Genomic DNA, 22,822 nt, shown 5'->3' with positions numbered 1-22,822 from the left:
AGAGGTTGAATGCAACGTAAAAATGATCATTCCATGAAATTAATATTAAAATTTCACTTTGGGTTTTTTGAATATTATTCTTAGCTCTTTTTTCGACGAAAACAGTCACAAGTCTATAACCAACAAACCGTGTTGAACATAGCAACAAACTCCACAAAAGTAGATTCGGATCATACATATCCTTCATAATAAATGAAAATCACATTTGTCAAATGTCATGTTTTCATTAAATTTGATAAATGTTATTTTCTAGGATTTAAATTTTTTTCCACTTGTTATTTTCTTATGTTTTTTATTTTCTGAAATTTAAAATTCATATTTTAGTGAGAGTTTATATATGTAACTTGTAAGATAGATCATTCTATTAATAAACGTTTTTATTTTAAATCATTATATCATATATTATTTTTTGATTAGTATATATTGAATTACTTACTTTATTTATTATATTTTTAGTATCTATTTAAAATTATTATTATTAAAAGTATATTTTAAAAATTCATAATAAACTTTTATTTTTAATTAACTCATCTGATATGGATACCTAATCTAACATAAATAAATAAAAAATAGAAAAACTTGGACTGTATTTCCCTTTCAGTAGGAAATTCATTGCAAGGTTCCTATTAAAATTAAAGGAAAATGGAACTAACATCTTTCCAAATTGTCCCAAACAAGAAACTTAACGCCAAATTCGTTGCAATTAAGTAGGAAAGAATCAGGATTGACCAAGATTTGTTGACGGATTACCATTTACCAAAAAAATACTATAAATATATACAAAATTCACAATGTGAGATAAGAGAACCCAAAATCGAGAAAAAAAAACCAAACTTGATATTCAATCTTGAAATGGAGGTAAAGCCGGTGGTTGCGGTGGTGACACAGAAGCTGACAGACACCTTGAATGACGAATCGGTAGCCGATAACAAAGTCATGATACATCTACTCAAAGGCGTCATAAAGTCTCTCAAGAAGCTCCAGAGCTTCTCTCAAGAAAAGGGCGTTTCAGATGCATCCCAGAGGGCAACAGACCATCTTCGTGTTCTTTATCAGGTTGAAGACGAAGTTGAGAAATTCACCTTCCGATTTGCTCAACAGAGAAAGAAGTTTGGTTTCTTAATGAAAAAAACCTACTTCTTCAACAATCTTAACTCCTGTCGTAGGCTCAAACGGAAGATCAAGAAAATTCAGACTCAGATTCCCGCTTCTCCTCGAGACGTGTCTGTTAGAACAAACAGTTCATTGTCCCAGCAGAACTCACTGACAACCGTTTCTGATGACATTGAACATCACAACGATGATGAAGATGGAGATGATGATTTCGGCTATAAAACACATATCCTGCAGCAGAAGAGTTCCTCGCATGTTTGGGTAATTTCGGAAATCCCAAGTAGTCCGAGCCCTAGAAGTGGGTTTTTGACTCGATCTTTCACAATGATCCCGCATCCGGAGAAGATTCAGATATTGTCGAGTTTCTCCAACCAAGAAGAAGAACTCGGGATTTTCGGGCTTAATGATGACATCAAAAGCTTGGTGAAATGGGTGACGCAAGAGAGGAACGTTTCTAGATTCATCGACGGAATCGACATTCCGGTGAAAAAACAGACGAGGAACAATGAAATTTTTGTCCCGATTGTTGGTGAATTGGGTTCAGGAAAGACCACTCTTGCTCGTGCAGTTTATAGAAACAGAAAGATCAAGGATCACTTTGAATTCCATGATTGGGTTTCTGTAACAGAAGAGTACACCGCAGAGAGAATCTTGCACAGTGTGTCGAAGAAGGTGGGTTCGGTTAACGAAAATGGAAATCAAAATCAAAGTCTCCTCGATTACCTCAAGGGTAAGAAGTACCTGATTGTGATTGATGGTGTCGGGAGTCGTGGTGTGGTGAAAGATCTGATACATGCTTTTCCAGATGAAAATAATGGAAGTAAGGTAATCTTCACCTCTCGTGATGTTTGGATAAATCGAGAGATGAACATCAATCCCCATATCATGCAACCATTAAACGAAAATGAAAGGTGGAGTTTGTTTCTGAATAAGGCTGGAAAGGAAAAGGAGGCCGATCAAAATCAAATCCACCCGATGACAAGAGATAGGATCTTGAATATCCGCGGAAGTCTCCCTCTGAATATCGTCCTCATTGCTAAATTGCTATCCACTATGAGCATAGAAAGATGGTCCTCTGTAATTGTTCTTAATCAATATTCTGACGACGACGTTTTGAGCCTATGTTATAATGACCTTCGCATCCAGAAAAAGTTATGCCTTTTATACCTCTCTCTTTTCCCAAAAGATTACGATATTCCAGTTCGGAGGTTGCTCAGGCTATGGCTTGCCGAAGGATTTGTGAAGAAAAGGTTTGTGAAGAAAAGTTCTGAAGAAATCCCCCCTGAAGATTTAGTACAGGAATATTTCGATAGTTTGGTTGATCGGGGTATGATTGAGATAACCAAATTAAGGTCCGACAACAGCCCTAGACATTGCCGTTTAGTTTCTGTTTTTCACGACTACCTGTTACCAAAGGCTCAAGACATTAGCCTCTTCTACATCCACCGGAATTTAGAAAATCTTGAGGATGCTGCAAATCCGTTTGGCGTTCGTCGGATGGTTCACCACATGACCACCACCGGAGCCATCGCCCCCACCACCAGAATGGCACATACTGAGGAAGAAGACACCGACGCCACTCTCTCTTCTTCTCCAAGTTCCCTTTCTTGCTTCTTTCCAAGTTGCAGAGAAAATATAGATGTCTCCGATCTCCAGCAATCACAGCCTCATAGTTCCACTTTTGATCCCTCTCTTTTGAGGTCTTATGTGTCGTTTAACTTCCAACGTAAGGACATGCCAGAAAAAGAAGTTGGAATACTTTTGGGGAGAATTATCAACAGTCGGTTTGGATTATTGAGGGTGCTTGATCTAGAAGGTGTTTGCAAACCTAATCTGCCTGAGAAACTCGGTCAATTGTGTCATCTGAGGTACCTAGGGCTGAGATGGACGTTCTTAGAGAGTCTCCCTGAATCTGTGGGTGACCTGACTTATCTAGAAACCCTAGATGTGAAGCACACTTGTGTAGATACTTTACCCGACTCCATTTGGAAGCTGAAACACCTTCGTCATCTCAATCTGAACAACATTCGACTTGCCATGCCACCTAGCAGTTCTTCGAGTCTCCTCACTCTATGGGGATTGGTTTTAGATGAGAAGATATCAGTAAACGAGGGTTTGGGGAAGTTGCTTGATCTTAAAGAGTTGGGGATTAAGTTTAACCTAAGCAAAAGCCAAGGCGTGTTGCTTGAATGGATTGCAAAACTGAAAAATCTTCAATCGTTGAGGTTAATATCTGTAAATGACATGGGTCGACCTTCGAAGCTAGATCTGAAACCACTACGGGATTTGGAGAAACTTTCTCATCTTAATCTGTATGGGAATTTAGAAAGATTACCTGCTCCGATTGAATTCCCTCCAACAGTTAGGGTTCTTACACTGTCAGTCTCTCGGCTAGACAATGATCCGATGGAGACATTGGAACAACTGCCTTCGTTGATGGTGTTGAGGCTTTTGGGGGATTCGTACACAGGAAAAAGAATGGTTTGTCATGGAGGAGGATTTAAGAAGCTTGAGGTGTTGAAGCTGTGGAAGCTGAATGATTTGGAGGAATTGGATGTGGAGGAAGAAGCAATGGAGAGACTCAAAGAACTAGACATCAGACGATGCCATAACTTGAACGACATCTCTTGTAGATTGCTGCAAAAACAGAGGTGCTTGGAGGAATTGATATTGACAGACATGCCGGATGATTTCGTGGAGAGGATCAAGAAAAGAAAATCAAAGGACACATCTATGATAATCAACGCTTGGAAACTTGCTCCATAGGCTTTGTGAGCTCTTGCTTTCGATGGTTATAACTTACCATTAGAATTTTCTTTGTCTTTCTTCATTCATCTACCATTAAAATTTCTCCTAGTCAAGTATTTTATGTTGGAATATAATTCCTGCTTAGAATGCTCTTGGACCATTTATGTGATATTTTAATATGAATGTAGCAGTTGGTGATAATCCTAATGTTGCCGTTAGGGAAAATGACATGAGAGGGTAAGTTATTTTTGAAATGTACATATTTCGTCCTTATTCTTTTTTTTTTTTTTTTTTGTAAATTAAGCCCTTATATTCGATTTTTTGTAATTGCTCAATCCTTTTGACCTGGTATAGCCGGTATACCGGTCATATAACATTTTGATTTTATTTTCTTGAAATGAATTGAATATGTGTCATCATACATGGATAAAACGGCAATTAGGGCTCATTTAATAAGTCATTCCTCCATTCACTCAGTCGATAATCCCTCAAAGTTCTTGATTCACAATTATAATCAACAATGGCAGAAGATGTGGATACGATCGTTGATGTACACTATCAAGGGCTGTTTACACCTACCCCATTGATTTATTTTGATGGAGTAAAAGCTTCGGTACCTCAAACGGTTGTGAAGAAGATGAACTTCGGTGATTTCATCCCCTTTCTTGAAAAGCTTACTAACGAAAGATGTAGAGATGTGTATTACTGTCCACATGAAGTGAGGTTGTCAGACGGATTACATGCTATTCAGAATGACTGCGATTTTAACGAGTTTCTTGAAGATATGAATGAAAAGAAGAGATTAGATGTGTATGTGGATCATCATCATGAACCTTTGTTTGATTGGATTCAGGAGGAAGAAGCAGAACTTGAAGATGAAGATTTGGTTTCTATTGATGATGTCGACTCCATTTTAGAAGATGGTCTGAAAGCTCAACATGTAGAGGACGATGAAGTTATATCTCTCAAAAGAAATTTCAATGATCCATTCCTCAACAAACTTTGTCCAATACAGAATGATGACTTGGTTGAAGAAGATCATAATGCAATACGACCTATCTACCCAAGACATGATCATACTCAAGAATGGAATCAGATGAAGCCTTGATTAGGTATGAAATACTCTACTACTGTTGAACTTAAATACTCTCTTAGTTGCTATGCAGTAGCAAATGGTTATGATCTGTGGTATGAAAAGAATGACAAGACTAGGTTGCTAGTTAGGTGTTGTAAAGGAAAGCATCCCACATGCCCTTTTAGATTGTATGCTTCCTGGATGAAAGAGGAACACACTTTTCAGATTAAGTCTCTTATAACAGAGCACAAGTGTTCTAGGGCATTCAAACTTGGTTCAATTGTAACATATAAGTGGATAGGAAAACAATTTGTGAATGATGTTTTGGAGAGTCCTAAACTAAGTTTGAGGAAAATGAAAGCACTGGTATCTAAGAGATACAACATTAATGTGAGTGTTGGGCAGTGTAGGAATGTAAAAAAGTTAGCATTGTCTGAAGTTGAAAGAAGTTTGAAAGAACATTATGCCAAATTATGGGATTATGCAGCTGAAATCAGAAAGGCTAATCCAGGTTCACATGTTGAGGTGTTCTTGGAGCCACAACCTGATAATATTGTGGTGTTTGATAGGTTTTATGTTAGCTTTAAAGGTGTTGTAGATGGGTGGTTAGATGGATGCAGAAAGGTAATTGGGGTTGATGGTTGCTTTCTTAAGGGTGTTTGTAGAGGGGAGCTCCTATCAACAGTGGGTAGAGATGCTAATAATAACATTTATCCCTTAGATTGGGCAGTAGTCAATGTTGAGAACAAAAGGACATGGAAATGGTTTTTGGACAACCTGATGGAAGACATTGGAGGGGGGAATGGTCATGGCATTACAATCCTCTCAGATGGCCACAAGGTAATCATTCTATTTTGTTCAATTAACTTTAACTGTTTTGGTCATTTAATTAACTAATCATTTTATTGTTTGAATCAGGGATTATTTGAAGCTGTGAAGGAAAGACTTCCTGATGTGGAGCATAGATTATGTGCTAGACATATTCTAGCTAATTTCCACAAAAAATTTAAAGGAGAACAATACTTTAAACCATTTTGGAGGGTTGTGAATGCAACAACTGTACCTAAGTTTGAAGCAGCAATGAATGAGATTGAGTCCTTGGAAAGTATGGCTTATGACTATCTCATAGAAAGGGATCCAAGGTGTTGGTCAAAGGCTTTTTTTAGAGAGGGTATGGATTGTGATGCAGTAGAGAATGGAGTTTCTGAAAGTTTCAATTCTGTTGTACTTGATGCTAGAAGGAAACCATTGATAACAATGTTGGAGGACATAAGATGTTGGGCAATGCAGAGGTTATGGATGCAGAAGCAAAATGGTTTGAGTTGGGATTTGGACATATGCCTAAGTATCAGAAGGGAAATAGAGGATTTGAAAGAATTGCAAAGGTTAGTAACTATTTCATTATTTATACATAGGTTTTATAATGGTAACTGACTATCTTCTTGTATATTGACAGATTTTGGGTACCTTATGTGAGTGGCTACAAAGAATTTGAAGTGTTCTCAGGAAATGAGAGGTATGTTGTTGATCTGAATCAGAGGGCATGTGGATGCAGAAGCTGGCAACTCACAGGCATTCCATGTGTACATGCCGTATCAGCAATTTCATCATTGAACCTAGATGTGGAGGCTTTTGTATCCAACTCCTATACTAAAGCCTCTTTCCTTAGTAGCTATGAGTATAACATCCATCCACTCAATGACAGTTCTGAGTGGCCACATGTTGAAGGACTTCATACTATTTTGCCTCCATTAAAGAGGAGGTTACCTGGCAGGCCATGTGTCAAAAGGAAAAGAGATCAGGAAGAAAGAGAGCTAAGTGGGCACACAAGGCATACTATGTCAAGGGCAGGCATTCCTCTAAGATGTACCATTTGCCACCAAACTGGCCACAACAAAGCCACATGCCCAAGTAAGCCAACTCCAGCTCCAACCACAGCATGTCCAAGTCATTTAACTCCAGATTCAAGCACAGCAGGGCCAAGTCATGTGAAGAAGGCTCCTGTGAAGAAGGTTCCTGTGAAGAAGGCTCCTATGAAGATGGTTCTTGTGAAGAAGGGTCCTGTGAAGAGAAGTCCTATGAAGAAGGTTCCTTTGAATGATGTTGGTAGGGTGAGAAAGTTTTCAGAAAGAATCACAGAAATTGGTATTCAAAAAAATGTTAAAGTCAAGGATGGAACTGGATGCAGCCAAGACAAACTTATGACCTTAGAGTAATTAGGTTTTGATGTAGTGGGGTAATGCATGTGACATATATATTTTGATGTAGTGTGGGGTAATCTTTTGAACTTAATTACTATATTACCCCTGCTGGTGGGCTTATCTTTTGTAATTATTAAATGGCTTGATGCCTTTTGTCATCCACTTTTATTTGTCTTTACATCCAATTCTCTATAAAAGAATCTTTCCTGTAATTTGTCTTGGTTTTACCTCCATTTGACTGAGTTAATTACATCAACATCTATATATAATAACAATAAACTTTACCATTACATAAACATAAAGTACATCAACAACCATTACATAAACATAAAGTACATCAACATCCATTACATAAACAAGAATTACACAACAAGTCTATTACATCAAAATCCCATAAAAACCACCAGAAGCATATCTTCAACCCCAAAACATAACCTTAACAATGACCAGCAAAATCAGTATCTGAATCATAACCTTCAACTGTTTCACTTCTTCTCTAACAGATGCCACATCCTCTAAAACTTGTTTAAGATAATCTGCAAAATCTGAAAGAGTATCTTCTGTAATGGCCTTCATATTCTCAGGTTCTTCATCAATCCATTCCCAAAATTTACACTTTTTCCCTGGTGTAGTAATAAAATCAACAACATAGCAGGAAAGAAGAAGCAAATTGATTCGATTTGACAAATAAAATCAATTTAGGTATTTACCAATGAGTTAGGGCACACTCGGAATTTCTTTCCAGGGTTATCTTTGGTCCTGGAGGTACGAATTCTTGAAGGGAGTTCACAATCACAGAGGACGTCCTTATCTACTCTCTGATTGCTTGAACCTGTGGAGATTCTTGAGCCACTTGACATCTTCTTTCTTCTTTTACGAAATCCCCACTTCCATGTGTTCGAGTTTGAAGCTTCCTGAATTTGGATGTTAACATTCGTTTATAAGGAGTGACTAAGCTAATTAATTTTTATGCAGTTGTTGTTAGGGCCACGTGTGCTTCCACATCAGCATAACCGATAGAAGTCGGTCAAAATGATCTATTGTGTACATATTAATAAAATATAAGGGCTTAATTTACAAAAAAAAAAGAATAAGGATGAAATGTGTACATTTCAAAAAGTAACTTACCCTTTCAAGTCATTTTCCCTTGCCATTATGACATATTTGGTGTATGCACTTATGTAATGTTGACATGTGAATATGTGATGGATGTGGATGACATAACAATTACATAAGGAGCCCAATGGTTAATTTTTTATGCACATATTGCGAGAATTAGAAAGAGGCTCATGAACTCTGTTGTTCTTCTTACTTCTCAATCACGTCAAGATCGATTTCCATCATAAGAGACGTATATCCTTAAATAATCGGTCAAGATATCATCATGGTATAAATATCTCCTACTTCTTCACATCATGGATTCGCACCAGATGATTGTAGTGCCTTTAGTATAGTGGGGATTTACAAGCAGGGCCGTTCCAAATATATTTTGGGTCCAGAGCAAGAGAAAAAAATGGGCCCTTAAAACACATAAATGTCATCAAGTTTTTTTTTATAACAAATCAATAATTAAAAGAAAATTATTTGTACTATCTTCTAAATATAATAATTTCCATAAAAAATTTGGGTCCCTTTAAAAGATGGGCCATGGACGGTCGTCCCTATCGCTCACCCTTTGGACGGGCCTGTGTACAAGAGACTCGTTGAGTTCAATTTTAGCTACAATACAAGTGTGGAGATGCGGACTTTGTCTTTGGATAAGCTAAAGTGAACTCAAGAACATGGGGTTTGGATATAGTGCCTTTGGCTGTGGGGGTCCAAGGGGCGGTGCCTCCGGTGTTTGTCCATATACAATCTAATATACCCGACATTTGATTTTCTGCCAAAACCAATTGTCACAACTGTTGGGAATAGTTGACTTTTTCTCTGCAAAAAATTAACGGAATATAACTTCCATCTCTCTCTCTCTCTCTCTCTCTCTCTCTCTCTTTCTATATATATATATATATATATATATATATATATATATATATATATATATATATATATATATATATATATATATAGAGAGAGAGAGAGAGAGAGAAAGAGAGAGAGATAGAGAGAGAGAGAGAGCTAGGTTCAAATGTTTCTAGAAAATATTGTGTGCCTAAATGCACCAATCAGAATTTAGGAAAAAAAATCATTAATTAAATAATAAAGTGTAATTTAGTAATTATGTATGTACAATTAATTATATTCCAAAATTATAATCCCTAAAATAATGGGTCAATTTCCCTTTAATAGCATTTAATCAAGATAATTAGTTTATAAACCCTTAAAAAATCATCGTTCGTTTCATCATCGTCACCATAAAATGCCGACTTCCACCCAAGCAAAAAATCCTTCATCCTAGGGTATTGTGTTCTTCCCTTTTCGATCCTGGTAAACACCCTCTTCACCGACGACCCTCCACCTACAACCACCAATCCCATCATTTTTCCGGTGTTGGTCCCTTGCACCGACGATGATGGTGTCGCAACATATGAGGTGAAATCGAATATGTAAAATCGATCTCTACAATCGATGGTAAATTTCCTCCTGCTAATTTCTGATTTTACAATCGACCATCTTCCATCTCCTTCTTCGATAAAAAACAGTTCCTTCTTCGATAGCCTCTATTTCCCATTTGTTTATCCCATCTTTATGTTGTTTATGCAAATCTCAATTTACATGTTGTTTCGGTGGCTTACAAGTTGTCCAAGTGTTTGATAATAAAACATGTCTTCCAAGTGTTTGATATAATGTCAAAAAGAGAATTTTTTTTTATGTAAAAGAGGCAAGTTTGATATGTTTTTTCATATCGATTATTCTGTTAGAATATTCAACAAAGAATGTTAAGAATATTATGCAACAAGTATATTATTCTGTTAGAATATTCAACAAAGAATATTTATATATATCTTTATGTTGTTTATGGAAATCTCAATTTTCATGTTGTTTCAGTGGCTTACAAGCTGTCCAAGAGGAAAGTTGATGAGAACTTGCATTTACTGCATACCATCCTTTTAGGAAAACGAACAAAGGTATAAATCAACAAATTAAACAATCTTTTTATCTTTTTTTATATATGAAAGCTAAGCTTTTGTGGCTTCTGAATATTATGCAACAAGTATATTATTCTGTTAGAATATTCAACAAATAATGTTAAGAACATTATGCAACAAGTACATTATTCTGTTAGAATATTCAACAATTTTTAGTCACATTTTGTGTTAACATGATCTTTTCATGTATTTATATTTCAAATGTTTTGTTCGTTGGATATATTCTTGATAGTACAAATTCTTTAAGAATATTCAAAACCATTCTGCAAGAATAGTTTATTATGTAAAGAATATTATTGATGTATTTTGATAGAATTGTAGTTAATTATTTATATGTTTAATGTGCAGTTGTTACAAGTGTATCACTACAAAATATTTGGCAATGAATTTGTGATAGAAATGGCTTGAAAAATGGCTTGAAGACCTGATGGGAAAGACTTGAAGAATGAATTAAAGAATGATCACACTCATTGTTTAAGAATGTTGTTATTTTTTAAGAATTATTTGTTATTCTTTCAGAATGATGTTATTATCAAGAAAATGTTATTCTTGATAATATGTTGTATAATTCTTTAAGTATGTTTAATATAAACGTATATTGAATGAAATAATATTCTACAATAATAAAACTGCAAATATATTTATTAGTTTACTGTTGACTTTTTGTCTTCTGACAGAATAAAATCGGTTATTATTAAAAATAATATTAAAATTTAATTAGAATTAATTTAAAAAATTCAGATTTTTAAAAAATAAGGGAGTTAATGATCCCTTAAAATCCGAAAATTTTCTTTTTTAAAATAGGTTAATCAACCAACATACCATTTTGCTGAAATTTGTATGATTATATGATAATGCTACTCTATAGTAATATCATAGACCCTCAGATCATGACTGTTGATTCTATTCATCCAGTGGTCCAGAGCTGTGTATTCTGGCACACAATAGTTACTAGAAACAATATAACCTAACCCTATATATATATATATATATATATATATATATATATATATATATATATATATATATATATATATATATATATATATTATACCTTATAAAGCATATTTGGTCAAACGCTTAAAATTAAGTCGTACAAACCATAATGCAATATGTACAATCAATTTATGCATCTAGAAAATGTAAATCTTATCCGGTCAACAAGTCAAAAATTCAAAGATCAGATTTTGAATTTTTAAAATTTAAGATAAGATTGACTATGTTTATCTCATTTCGAAATTCAAATTTGTTTATTCTTATCCCTTAAATATCGAATGTGATTCTTATCACATCAACAAGTCAAAAAGTAAAGGATCAGATTTTGAATTTTTAAAATTTTACATAAGATTGACTATGTTTATCTCATTTCGAAATTCAAATTTGCTTATTTTTATCCCTTAAATATCGAATGTGATTCTTATCCCTTAAATATCGAATGCGATTCTTGTCCTTTAAATATCGGATGTGAAGCTTGCAGAACTCATTCCTCTCTTATTTTCTACTCTCACTGTCTTTCATCATATCGCAGTCGACGAAAGAGAACTCTAGCTCTCACCACCACACCCCACTTTCATTGTCCAAAAAAAATTATCTCTAGAAAATAATTTTTGAAATAGATTATTCGCACCCGTCACTTAGCGCGGGTAAACGACTAGTATATATATATATACACACACACATATACACACACTAGCCGTTTACTCGCGCCAAGCGACGAGTGTGAATAGTTTTCAATGAATAAGTGTGTTTCTGTTTTCATTTAAAAATAAAAGTATATTTATAACATGGGGATAATGACTTGAAAGGGTAATAGACTTTCGATTTTGTTCACATTTAGTCACTAATTTTTTTTTATTATCTATTTATCACTGAACTATTGAAACTGTTCACATTTTACCTATCGGTCATAAGGGTAAAATGTGAACAGTTTCAATAGTTCAGTGACAAATAGATAATGAAAAAAATTTAGTGACTAAATATGAAGAAAGTCAAAAGTCAATTACCCTTTCAAGTCATTATCCCTTATAATATGTATTGTTGATTTTGGTTAAAAAATATACATGAAACGTCAATTTTTAACAACTGTAATTTTTAAAAATATTTATTGAACTAAAATAGAAAAATATTAGGTTAAAATTTTAATTTAGGATATTTATTTTACTTTAATACAAACTTATTATTTATTATTTAGTCGATTTTGAATAAATTATATTAAACAATTATCTTTGCTATGAAAATTTTTAAATTTGAAATCATTATAATGGAACATAGAGCATACAGAACATAATAAAAAAGGGAATGTGACAATAAAACCACCAAATTTAGAATTTAGCATGCATCATTTTTCCATACAAAATTTAATTTCAAGTAGAAAGTTACAAATTAAATATATCTATATTGCTATTAGGAATGAAATATGTTTCATGTAACCATAACCGTCCTATACTCCTTTCTTTTTTTGCATGCTTTGACCAAATGATTGATAACCAAAATCAAAACATGATCAATCGATTAAAAGTCAACCTGATGGTGGAGAAAATTAGTATTAAACTCAACATTCAATCAATAGTCCTTGTTTTTTGAAAGAAGTCATCATTTAAATTTGTAGCAAATACAATTAAAGAACTAAATGGTTCCTTGATCAACCTGTTACAAACACCCCATCATAGTTAGTATAAACTCTTTTAAAATGATTGGTAACCCCACTCAATTTAAGAAAAAATAATATCCCAGTTGAAATAGACACGTGTACTATACATTAACAAATAAAGAAATTCGATTTTTATAAGGAATATCAAAAAATACGTTGGTAGCCTGTTGACCATTTATCTTTTTATATCACAAAAAAATGAACAAATCATTTATGTAACTACAACCAATTTTGAGCAGAACCTGATTTAGAATAAATAAAATAAATAAAGTATTTTACTCTTATCTGTAGAGAACAAAATTGTCATTGGAATTTTGTTGAACAGTTGGAGGGTGTTTGATGTAGATTATAGCTAACACTCTAGAAAATCCATTTAAACAATACTCCATAACTATAGAAAAAAAAAAGAGCCATACATGTTTTTGTATTTTCGTGTGTTTTATAGCCAACATATACAAGATACAATCTAAATCTTTAAAGTGTGACGATGAAAACAAAATCATACCAGGTATATCGTATCGATGTTGTACCTAGAATCGAGAAGCAAAAACAACAATACTGATATATATATCTTAAAAAACATTTACTAGATTTTGCTGAATTTTAAGAGGTACAAGCTTTTAAGCATCATATACAATAATTTTATGCATCAGAGAATAATAAATCTCATTTGGTCAAAGACAGATTTTGAATAGGTCTTCTAAGCTTATCTTCAAATTGAATGAGTTAAATATGAAAAAGTCAAATAAGATGATGATGATAAGATTTTGAATGGATCAAAGTTTGACCAAGTGTTCCTCATATCCAATTGAATCGGTAAATACTAAATCTTATCCGGTCAACATTTATGAAAAGTCAAATAAGATGATGATGATAAGATTTTGAATGGGTCAAAGTTTGACCAAGTGTTCCTCATATCCAATTGAATTGGTAAATACTAAATTTTATCCGGTCAACATTTATGAAAAAGTCAAATAAGATGATGATGATAAGATTTTGAATGGTTCAAACTTTGACCAAGTGTTCCTCATATCCAATTGAATCGCTAAATACTTAATCTGTCAATAATAATGAAAAAGTCAAATAAGATGATGATAAGATTTTGAATGGGTAAAAGTTTGACAAAGTATTCTTCATATCCATTTGAATCGGTCTAAAACGATGTACACGTTATAAAGCATTTCATATAAACTGGAAGAGGCGTATTAATCTAGCATTCGTCTATCATGAATGCCTTGCCATTGACCGCAAAACCTTGGTTCTCTCTCATGCTCGCTACCTCCTCCTTTGTTTTTCTTTCTATTAAAATCGAATAAGCCCAAAAATGTTTTACGTTTAATCCTAGCCCAGGTATAAGAGATCTCTATTTGTTCGTCATTTTGTTTAACAAATTTTTTATGTCATTTTGTTGATCCGCACTCGTCGCTTTGCGCGGATAAACGACTAGTATATATATATATATATATATATATATATATATATATATATATATATATATATATATATATATATGGGTGAGATCCGTTGAGAACTCATAGTTTCCTGAGAACTTGAGAACGAAAGGTGAAACGTTAGATCAAAATTAACTCATTAAGGGCATGGTCGTCATCTTACCGATCTCATTGAATGTATAATTCTTTTTGTTATTGAAAATATTAATAAAAAGTTTTAAAAATTAACATAATATATAAAATTCCGTTTTTTTAAATGGAGATTTTTTTTTTAGAAAACATGAATTTAAAAAAAAATGGAAAAAACATTTTTTTTTAAAAATTGTAATTTTTTTCAAAAAAACTGTAATCTTTCTTGAAAAAAATGCATTTTAAAAAAATTCATTTTTTCAAAAAACCTGCAATTAAAAAAAAAAACTGCATTTTTTTCAAAAAAAGAACTACAATTTAAAAAAACAAAAAACTGCAATTATTTAAAAAAATTGTAATTTAAAAAAAAAAACAACATTTTTTTAAAATGTAATTTTTTAAAAATCAATAAATTAAAAAAAAAACTCGAATATTAAAAAAAAACTACAATTTTTCTAACAAAAAATCAACATTTTAGGTGCATATATGCATATTTTTTAAACAAACCATATATATATATATATATATATATATATATATATATATATATATATATATATATATATATATATATATATATATCATGTACTCTATAGGAGATACTTCATAGTTATGTGTTACAAGAAAAGGGAAGATACCCTCACTCAAAACATATACTCAATACATACAACAATACTAATGAGTTTTGGCTATAAGAACATCCTATGTGCTCATACAAACCCTAATGCTTGGATCTAGGTTTCTCTATTGTACATGCAAGTTATCCAAGACTATAAACCCTAATTCTAGCATACAAGTAATCATATTAACATAAGAATGGGTTTAAGATATTACCTTGATTGTTATGTAGCAATAACAATCCCAAATCTCCTTGTATTGACTTTAGAAAGCTTAGAGTCACAAATGTCACTCCTCTAATGGTTCACAAACACCATAAGCCAGAGGATGAAGAGGAGAGAGGACGGAGGCTGCCCAAAAACGTGTGAAACCCTAGAACAAAGCTTATCCACGTTTTTGGTCCTTAAGGGGTCTATATATAGTGAGGCTATTAGGGTTATCTAACAAGGAAACCCTAATTTGGATGCTTAAGCCCTAAGCAACCCATGGATCCCTTTCCTTAAGGCCTTGGACGATTTCTTATGGGCTTCCCCATAGAATTCGTCCACTCCTTAATATAAGGCAATCCATGGCCCAAATTGCAATTATCTTATAATTACAATTCCAGTACCTTAAGTTTAATTAATCTCTTTTAGTCACAAAACTAATTACCAATTAGTTATTGACTAATATTAATTAAACAATATGATTTCTCCTTTAATATATTATTCTCATAATATATTAATAAATCATATTTAATCCTTTCTCTCCATAATTCATCCTATCAAGTTGCTTTGGTGAAGGCAACCCAAAAGGACCATGCACCATCGGGTCAAGTACATACCAAAATAGTTATGGACTTAGACACTAATCCAACAAATACTTGTATTAACAATCGTGTTTATGAAATAGACTATGCACTCACTTGATAAGATGATGCACGAACAGCACTACGGCTCTTTAAAGTAGTATTCTTCGGTGAAACTGTGATCCCTTCAAACACCGGGTTTTTCGCGGGCAGAGTTTCGACTCGAAGCTCTTTTCTTCTTGGGATCTTCGGTGCTTCGGGACTCTCTTCGGGCCTTGGGATGATACCGGGGCTTCGGGGGTACTTCAAAACGGCTAGAGAGGGTACCGAGAGTGAAAGAGTGGGGAATTAGCAACCATGGTCGGCTGCCCTTCAACTTCTATTTATAGGACTGAAATCCTATGTTCATGCCGTTTTCTTCTGTCTTTTTACCGTTGGACTACTATCGACGAGATCTTCGATTCTCGTTTAGATTGTCTTGGCTAGAAATCAACCGATCTCATATTCGAACTTTGAGCTGCATACTGCTAAGTCGAAACTTAGAAAAATCATAACTTCTTCATACGAAGTCAGATTTAGACGTTCTTTTCATGCATGCTCTCGGTTTAATGTATCCTATAACTTACGTTTAGATCACTAAGACTAAATATCGCTCTATCATAAATTCACTATTTACGTTACACAGTGTCGTACCGGTTCTGTCGCGAAACTTCAATAGGTCATAACTTCTTCGTTATAACTCGGATTTTGGCATTCTTTATATATCCGGAACCCTTGTCACGACCACTACAACTTCCTTCATAGATATTGGGCTTATCTAGTATTTTATTATTACACTGATTTTTGTTCTTACTTCATTTAAGTCACACAATTAAGCATAAAACACATAACACTCAAAATAATACATTTTTATTATTTCACAACGCTTTAAAAAGGTTAACCTAGACTATTACATCATCATTAATGTCTAGCCTAGAAACACAGGTGTTACAGGAAGGTACGTATCCTAATTTCCCCCGAAATCCAATACACATGCGTGCAACATGTCTTCAAGTGTCTGGATCGTCCTCTCATTCTGGCCGTCGGTCTGGGGGTGGTACGCTGTACTAAAATGTAGCTGAGTACCCAGTTCCTCATGGAACTTCTTCCAGAACCTGGATGTAAACTAGACATCTCTGTTAGAGACCACAGAAACAGGCACCCCGTGCCTACCCACCACCTCTTGAACATAAATATCTGCTAATTTCTCTGCAGATATACTCTCGGTGGTCGGAATGAAGTGGGCACTCTTCGTCGGTCTGTCTACAATCACCCATATGGCATCCACGCCCCTCGCCATCCTATGTAGCTTCGTTATGAAGTCCATAGTGATCTCTTCCCACTTCCACATTGGAATGGGCAGTGGCTGAACCTTGCCATGAGGCAGCTGATGCTCGACCTTGACCTTCCTGCAGGTCATGCACCGCTCTACAAACCAGGTGATTTCCCGCTTCATGCAAGGCCACCAATAACTCACTCTTAAATCCCTATACATTTTCGTAGCCCCTGGGTGTATAGAGAGCTTGGACTTGTGCGCTTCCTCTAATAGCCTCTGTCCCACTCCCCCTATCACGGGTACCCATACCCGCCCACACCGCGTCAAGAGGCCACGACTATCTTTGACAAACAAAGGATATTGTCCCCATATTTTCTCTATATTCCAATTCTCTTTCTTTCATCCCTCTACCTGGGCCTCCTTGATCATGTACAACAAAGGAGAAATCACGTTCATCCTCATATAAATGTTCCCAATCGAGGACCCTGCCGTCTTGTGGCTCAACGCATCGGCCACTACGTTGGCCTTCCCTGGATGTTATAGTATCTCACAATCATAGTCCTTCAGCACATCCAGCCACCTCATCTGACGCATCCTAAGGTTCTGCTGATCCATCAAATACTTCAAACTCTTGTGATCTATATAAATGGTGAACCGCACCCCATACAAGTAGTGCCACTAAATCTTGAGGGCAAACACTACTACCCCAAGTTCCAGGTCATGAGTGGGGTAATTTGCCTCGTGTAGCTTCAACTGCCTTGAGGCGTAAGCTATTACGTGCCCCCTCTGCATCAGTACCAAACCCAACCCTGAAATCGATGTGTCACAGTATACCACTAAGTCGTCTAATCCTCCAGGTAGTACTAGGATCGGAGCCTCGCATAACCTCCGTCTCAGGGTCTCAAAAGCCATTTGTTGATCCGTGCCCCACCAAAAGGTCACGTTCTTCTTGGTCAGGCGGGTCAATGACACATCAATCTTGGAGAAATCCTAAATAAATCTTTGATAATAGCCCGCCAAACCCAAGAAGCTACAAATCTCTGATGCGTTCTTCGGTACTACCCACCGCATCACAGCCTCAACCTTGGTTGGATCAACTGAAATACCCTCCTGATTGATGACATGCCCTAAAAACTCTACTTCCCGCAACCATAAATCATATTTGGAGAACTTTGCATAAAGTTTCTCCGCCCTCAGGGTCTCCAATACTTCCCTCAAATGCTGTTAATGTTGCTCCCCGGTCTTAGAATAGAATAGGATGTCATCAATAAAAACTATCACTGACCGATCCAACATTAGTCTACATACCTTGTTCATGAGATCCATGAATGCTGCTGGGGCATTGGTGAGCCCAAACGGCATCACCACAGACTCATAGTGCCCATACCGAGTCCTGAAAGACGTCTTCGGTATATCCTCGTCCCGAATCCTCATCTGATGATACCCAGACCGAAGATCAATCTTGGAAAACCAAGACGCACCTTGCAGCTGATCAAACAAATCATCGATCCTCGGCAATGGATAACGGTTCTTTACCGTTAGTTTTGTTCAACTCCCTATAATCGATGCACATCCTATGGGATCCATCCTTCTTTTTCACGAAAAGGATCGGTGCACCCCATGGGGAACTGCTCAAACGCATGAACCCTCGGTCTAGCAACTTCTGAAGCAACGTAGATAATTCCAGCATTTACGGTGGTGCCAACCGATATGGCACCTTTGCTATCGGAGCAGCACCCGACACCAAATCGATACGGAACTCCACCTGTCTCTCCGGTGGCACTTCTGGTAACTCTTCGGGGAAGACGTCCCGAAAATCCCGTACCACTGGCACACAGTCCACATCCGTCACGGTCTCTACCCTCGTGTCCGAGATATAAGCTAGAAACCTCGTGCATCCCTGCTGTAAAAACCTGCTAGCCCTCGCAGCAGAATAGAGGGTCGGTCCCTGCGAGGCCTTCTCACCATGAATAACCAGTTCTCCTCCACTTAGGGTTCGAACCCTCACCAACTGATGCTCACAATCGATCATGGCTTCTTTGGCCCCCAGCCAATCCATCCCGACAATCACTTTCAACCCTCGCAACGGTATCGGGACTAGGTCGACCCAAAACCTCTCACCAAGCACGTTCAGGACACAGTCCCGATACATCCTCACAGCACTAACGGTGTAGTCGTCTGCAATCTCTACCTCGAGTGGGGAATATAGAGTTCCAGGCGCATCCTGGAACTTCTTGATAAGTGCAAGAGATACGAACAATTGGGTTGTAACACCCAAAGTTTTGAAGGCCAAGAAAGGAAAGAAAACCCTAAGTTTAGGGGTCGACTCGGCGAGTCCAAGGAGGAACTCGGCGAGTCCGAGCGGGATCTGAGTCGAGGAGTAAGTGACCGACTCGGCGAGTCGGCCAATGTGACTCGACGAGTCTGGTCTATGCGAGGAAAACCCTAAATCCGGGGCTTGGAGCCTATTTAATCGCCTCATTCTTCTTCCTAGGGCTCCTTTACTGTCTCTCACACCCAGAACGCCGCACCCTAAGCCTCCATTGTGCTCATTCAAGCTTTTAGCCATTTTTGAGTGATTTAAAAGAAGAAGAAGAAGTGGGAATCTTTAAAGCATCAAGGAGTGGCCTTGGATCCGAAGTTTGGGGAACATTTCAAAGCATTTGAAGGTATTAATTCGTTTCTCTCCTTTAGATCTTCTTTGGTTATGAGTTTTGGGGCTTTTAAGCCATGTCTAAGATCAATTTCGAGCTTGAGGTCCAGATCTGAGGTTGCTACCTCAGATCCATGCTTGTTTTGGTTTAGAATCTCGTAAAGTATCAGCCATTGGGTGGATTTTGGAGCCTCTTGGTCTTAAACCCTAGTTCATGGTGTATTTTGCTTAGATCTCCATCTTTACACGTAAAGTTTGCAACTTTACGTGGGGAATAGGCTTGGGAAGGGTAGATCTACAGTTTGGAGTCCATGCATGACTTGAAAGTCCTCTGCATGTAAGTAGATCTTAATAAACTCGACGAGTCCTTCGAGTGGACTCGGCGAGTAGCTTGAAGATGAGGAGGAACTCGACGAGTGGGATGAACAGCTCGTCGAGTCGGATGAAGATGAGCATGAACTCGGCGAGTTGGATAAAGATTGCCTTGTACTCGGCGAGTATGTTCTTGGACTCGGCGAGTCAGGTCGCGTAGTCCCAAACCCTTCGAGTTAAGACTCGAGTCAGCGAGTCGAGCAAGGACTCAGTGAGTTGGTCAGGACAGGATTCGGGAATCTGTAGACTCGGCGAGTCAGGGGCTGACTCGGCGAGTCAAGTCGCAATTGGAAGGACTTTGAGCATAAGAACTCGGCGAGTCAGTAAGTGGACTCGGCGAGTAGGGTTGACCTGGAAGGTTGACTTTGACCAGGACTTTGACTTTGGCAAGAGTTGACTTAGTTGACCTTTGAAGGTCAGTTAGACTAAGTGTTATGTTGATATTGGTAGCTCGGGGAGCTAGTGGAGCAGCAGTCCGGAGTCAGTGGTCAGGTAGCGGTCAAAGGGATTAGCAGCAACAGTTCAGCAGTATCAGGTGAGTTTCCCTTTGTATGAATGGGTCTACGGCCACAATGTCGGCCCATGTAGTTATGAGTAGAAGACCCGGGGATTAGCCCTAGGCACAGTATGCTAGTATGATATTCGGACGAGGTCCAATGATAGAGGGTGGGTGCCCAAGGAGTGGTTTATGTGATAGTTTATACTTGTTGTCTGTGTGATACTTGTATGTGCCTGGTAGGGAGGTGAGTGTGGGCGAGGTCCCGTATCTCACCAATAGCAGAGTGTGGATGGTGTTCCATATCTCAGTAGCAGCAGAGCAGGGGCGAGGCCCAAGTTAGGGAAGGAGTGGGGGTGGGCTGGGCCCGTACCTCATTATCAGCAGGAGTATGGACGGGGTTCCATGACTCATCAGTAGCAGGACAAGGGCGGGGCCCAGAGATAGGCGAGGCCTTAAGACAAGATCCGTTAGTATGTGTTTAGATTATGTGATGTGATGTGATATGCTTACGTGCTATTATATGTTAGTGGGCGAGGCCCTGTGACAGGCGAGGCCTAAGTGTAACAGATCTGTATCCGAGCGGGGCTCGAAGCCAGGCGGGGCCATTGTAGCGGGCGAGGCCCGAGATAGTGGGCGAGGCCCAGGATAGCGGGCGTGGCCCAGTATGTGCAGTATGTGGTTATGCATGGTATGTGGTAGGGTGGGGAACTCACTAAGCTTCGTGCTTACGGTTTTCAGTTTTGGTTTCAGGTACTTCCGGTAGCGGAGGGAAGGGCTCGGGGTGATCGCATGGCACACACCATGATTTAGACAGCCTGGGAATGTTTACTCTGATAACGAATATGTATTTTGGAAACTAATACTTTGTTTATGTTTTGAAATGATGAATTTGCTTAACGTAATGTTTTATTAAAAGAAATTTTTAGTCTTGAATTTTGGGACGTTACATGGGTAGCCCCCAAATCAAACAAAACATGTGCCGACATACCATTGACTGAAAAGGTCCATAAACAAGTGTAACATACACATAAATCATACAAATCATAAAGAGTGGAGAATAGTAGAGACGTACCAGCCACAACATCTGGCACTGCCCGAGCCTCCTCGGTAGTCAGCTGGAATGTGTGTCTCTTCACCACCAGGGCATCCGCCTTAGCAGGGCGGCCATCAGTGATCCTCAGTGTGGTGGGTGCAGGCTCCGCCGTTGCTCCTCTCCCTACTTGCAACTTTGGACAGTCGGCCTTTTTATGGCCAGTCTGATTGCAGTGGAAACATATCAAGCCCTTCTTGGGGCAATCCCTGCTCAAGTGGCCCTACTGACCACAAGAATAACATCCTGAGATCCCGGCTGTCCGACAAGCCCCACTGTGAAATCTCCTGCACTTGGCACACTGGCCCCGACCCTTCTGGCCCCTGCTAGGAGTGTCTGAAGTCTTAGGCTTCTTAGCCTGGCCCACTGTTGCATGTGCCTGCTTCGGCTTCCGCTTGGTGTGGAAGTCTAACTCCATCTCCCGTTCCTGGGCCTTCTCCACCATTTCATTCAGGGTTTTGCACCATGTGAAGCTTACAAACTCTCGGATATCATCCCTCAACATGGAATGATACCGTGTCCTCCTCATGTCCTTGTCGGTAGCATACTGCGGGATCAACAAAGCTCGTTCCTAAAACTTGGTGGTGATCTCCGCCACAGTCTCGATGGTCTGCTGAAGGTCATGAAACTCCCTCACGAGTCATTGCACCTAAATGGCTGATGCAAAGTCCAAATCAAATCGCCGAACAAACTCGGCCCAGGTCATCTCAGCCACACTGGCTGCTCCCACTTGACTCGTAACCTCACCCCACCAATCCTGGGTCGTGTCTCTTATTAGCATACATGAAGCAAATCCCACCTTTACCGTATCTGCGCAAGAACTCCTACGCTGGGCAGCCACCCAGCGTCGGCTAACAATGGGGTCCCTGGCCCCGAAAAACTCTAGCACCCTACACGCCTTAAACTCCCAGAAAGAGGGAGTTCGGGCCCCAACCTGACCCACAACAATCTCCTCCCTGATTTCCCTAAGTCTCTTTTCCAAAATCTCCATCATACCCTCCTTGACCGTCCAAAAGATGACTGGGTAGCGTTAAG

General features: G+C 37.7%; 2 protein-coding genes across 2 annotated transcripts; both read left to right on the top strand.

Moving 5' to 3' along the window:
- The first annotated feature begins 707 nt into the window (after nt 1-707).
- On the top strand, nt 708-4,062 carry LOC145075001 (disease resistance protein RPM1-like). Its single transcript, XM_079021305.1, has one exon. It carries the CDS (start codon nt 853-855, stop codon nt 3,877-3,879), a length of 3,027 nt encoding a protein of 1,008 aa, XP_078877431.1. The 5' UTR covers nt 708-852; the 3' UTR covers nt 3,880-4,062.
- A 913-nt stretch (nt 4,063-4,975) lies between these two features.
- Nucleotides 4,976-7,322, top strand: LOC145075002 (uncharacterized). Its single transcript, XM_079021306.1, has 3 exons — nt 4,976-5,776; nt 5,855-6,321; nt 6,393-7,322. Exons 1-3 carry the CDS (start codon nt 4,976-4,978, stop codon nt 7,150-7,152), a joined length of 2,028 nt encoding a protein of 675 aa, XP_078877432.1. The 3' UTR covers nt 7,153-7,322.
- The last annotated feature ends 15,500 nt before the right edge of the window (nt 7,323-22,822 follow it).

The sequence above is a fragment of the Lactuca serriola genome, chromosome 9 (genome assembly GCF_051521515.1).
Source record: "Lactuca serriola cultivar US96UC23 chromosome 9, Lser_US96UC23_V15, whole genome shotgun sequence".
NCBI lineage: Eukaryota > Viridiplantae > Streptophyta > Magnoliopsida > Asterales > Asteraceae > Lactuca > Lactuca serriola.
Note: the sequence above shows the minus strand (reverse complement) of the source record. Positions and strands in the feature narration are given on the sequence as shown.

What these genes read in the sequence shown, in the direction of transcription:
- LOC145075002 (XM_079021306.1), top strand. Translation starts at nt 4,976, where the DNA reads ATGAAATACTCTACTACTGTTGAACTTAAATACTCTCTTAGTTGCTAT. An exon ending in TCCTCTCAGATGGCCACAAG is followed by an intron (nt 5,777 to 5,854) that starts GTAATCATTCTA and finishes TGTTTGAATCAG; the next exon opens with GGATTATTTGAAGCTGTGAA. An exon ending in GATTTGAAAGAATTGCAAAG is followed by an intron (nt 6,322 to 6,392) that starts GTTAGTAACTAT and finishes GTATATTGACAG; the next exon opens with ATTTTGGGTACCTTATGTGA.
- LOC145075001 (XM_079021305.1), top strand. Translation starts at nt 853, where the DNA reads ATGGAGGTAAAGCCGGTGGTTGCGGTGGTGACACAGAAGCTGACAGAC.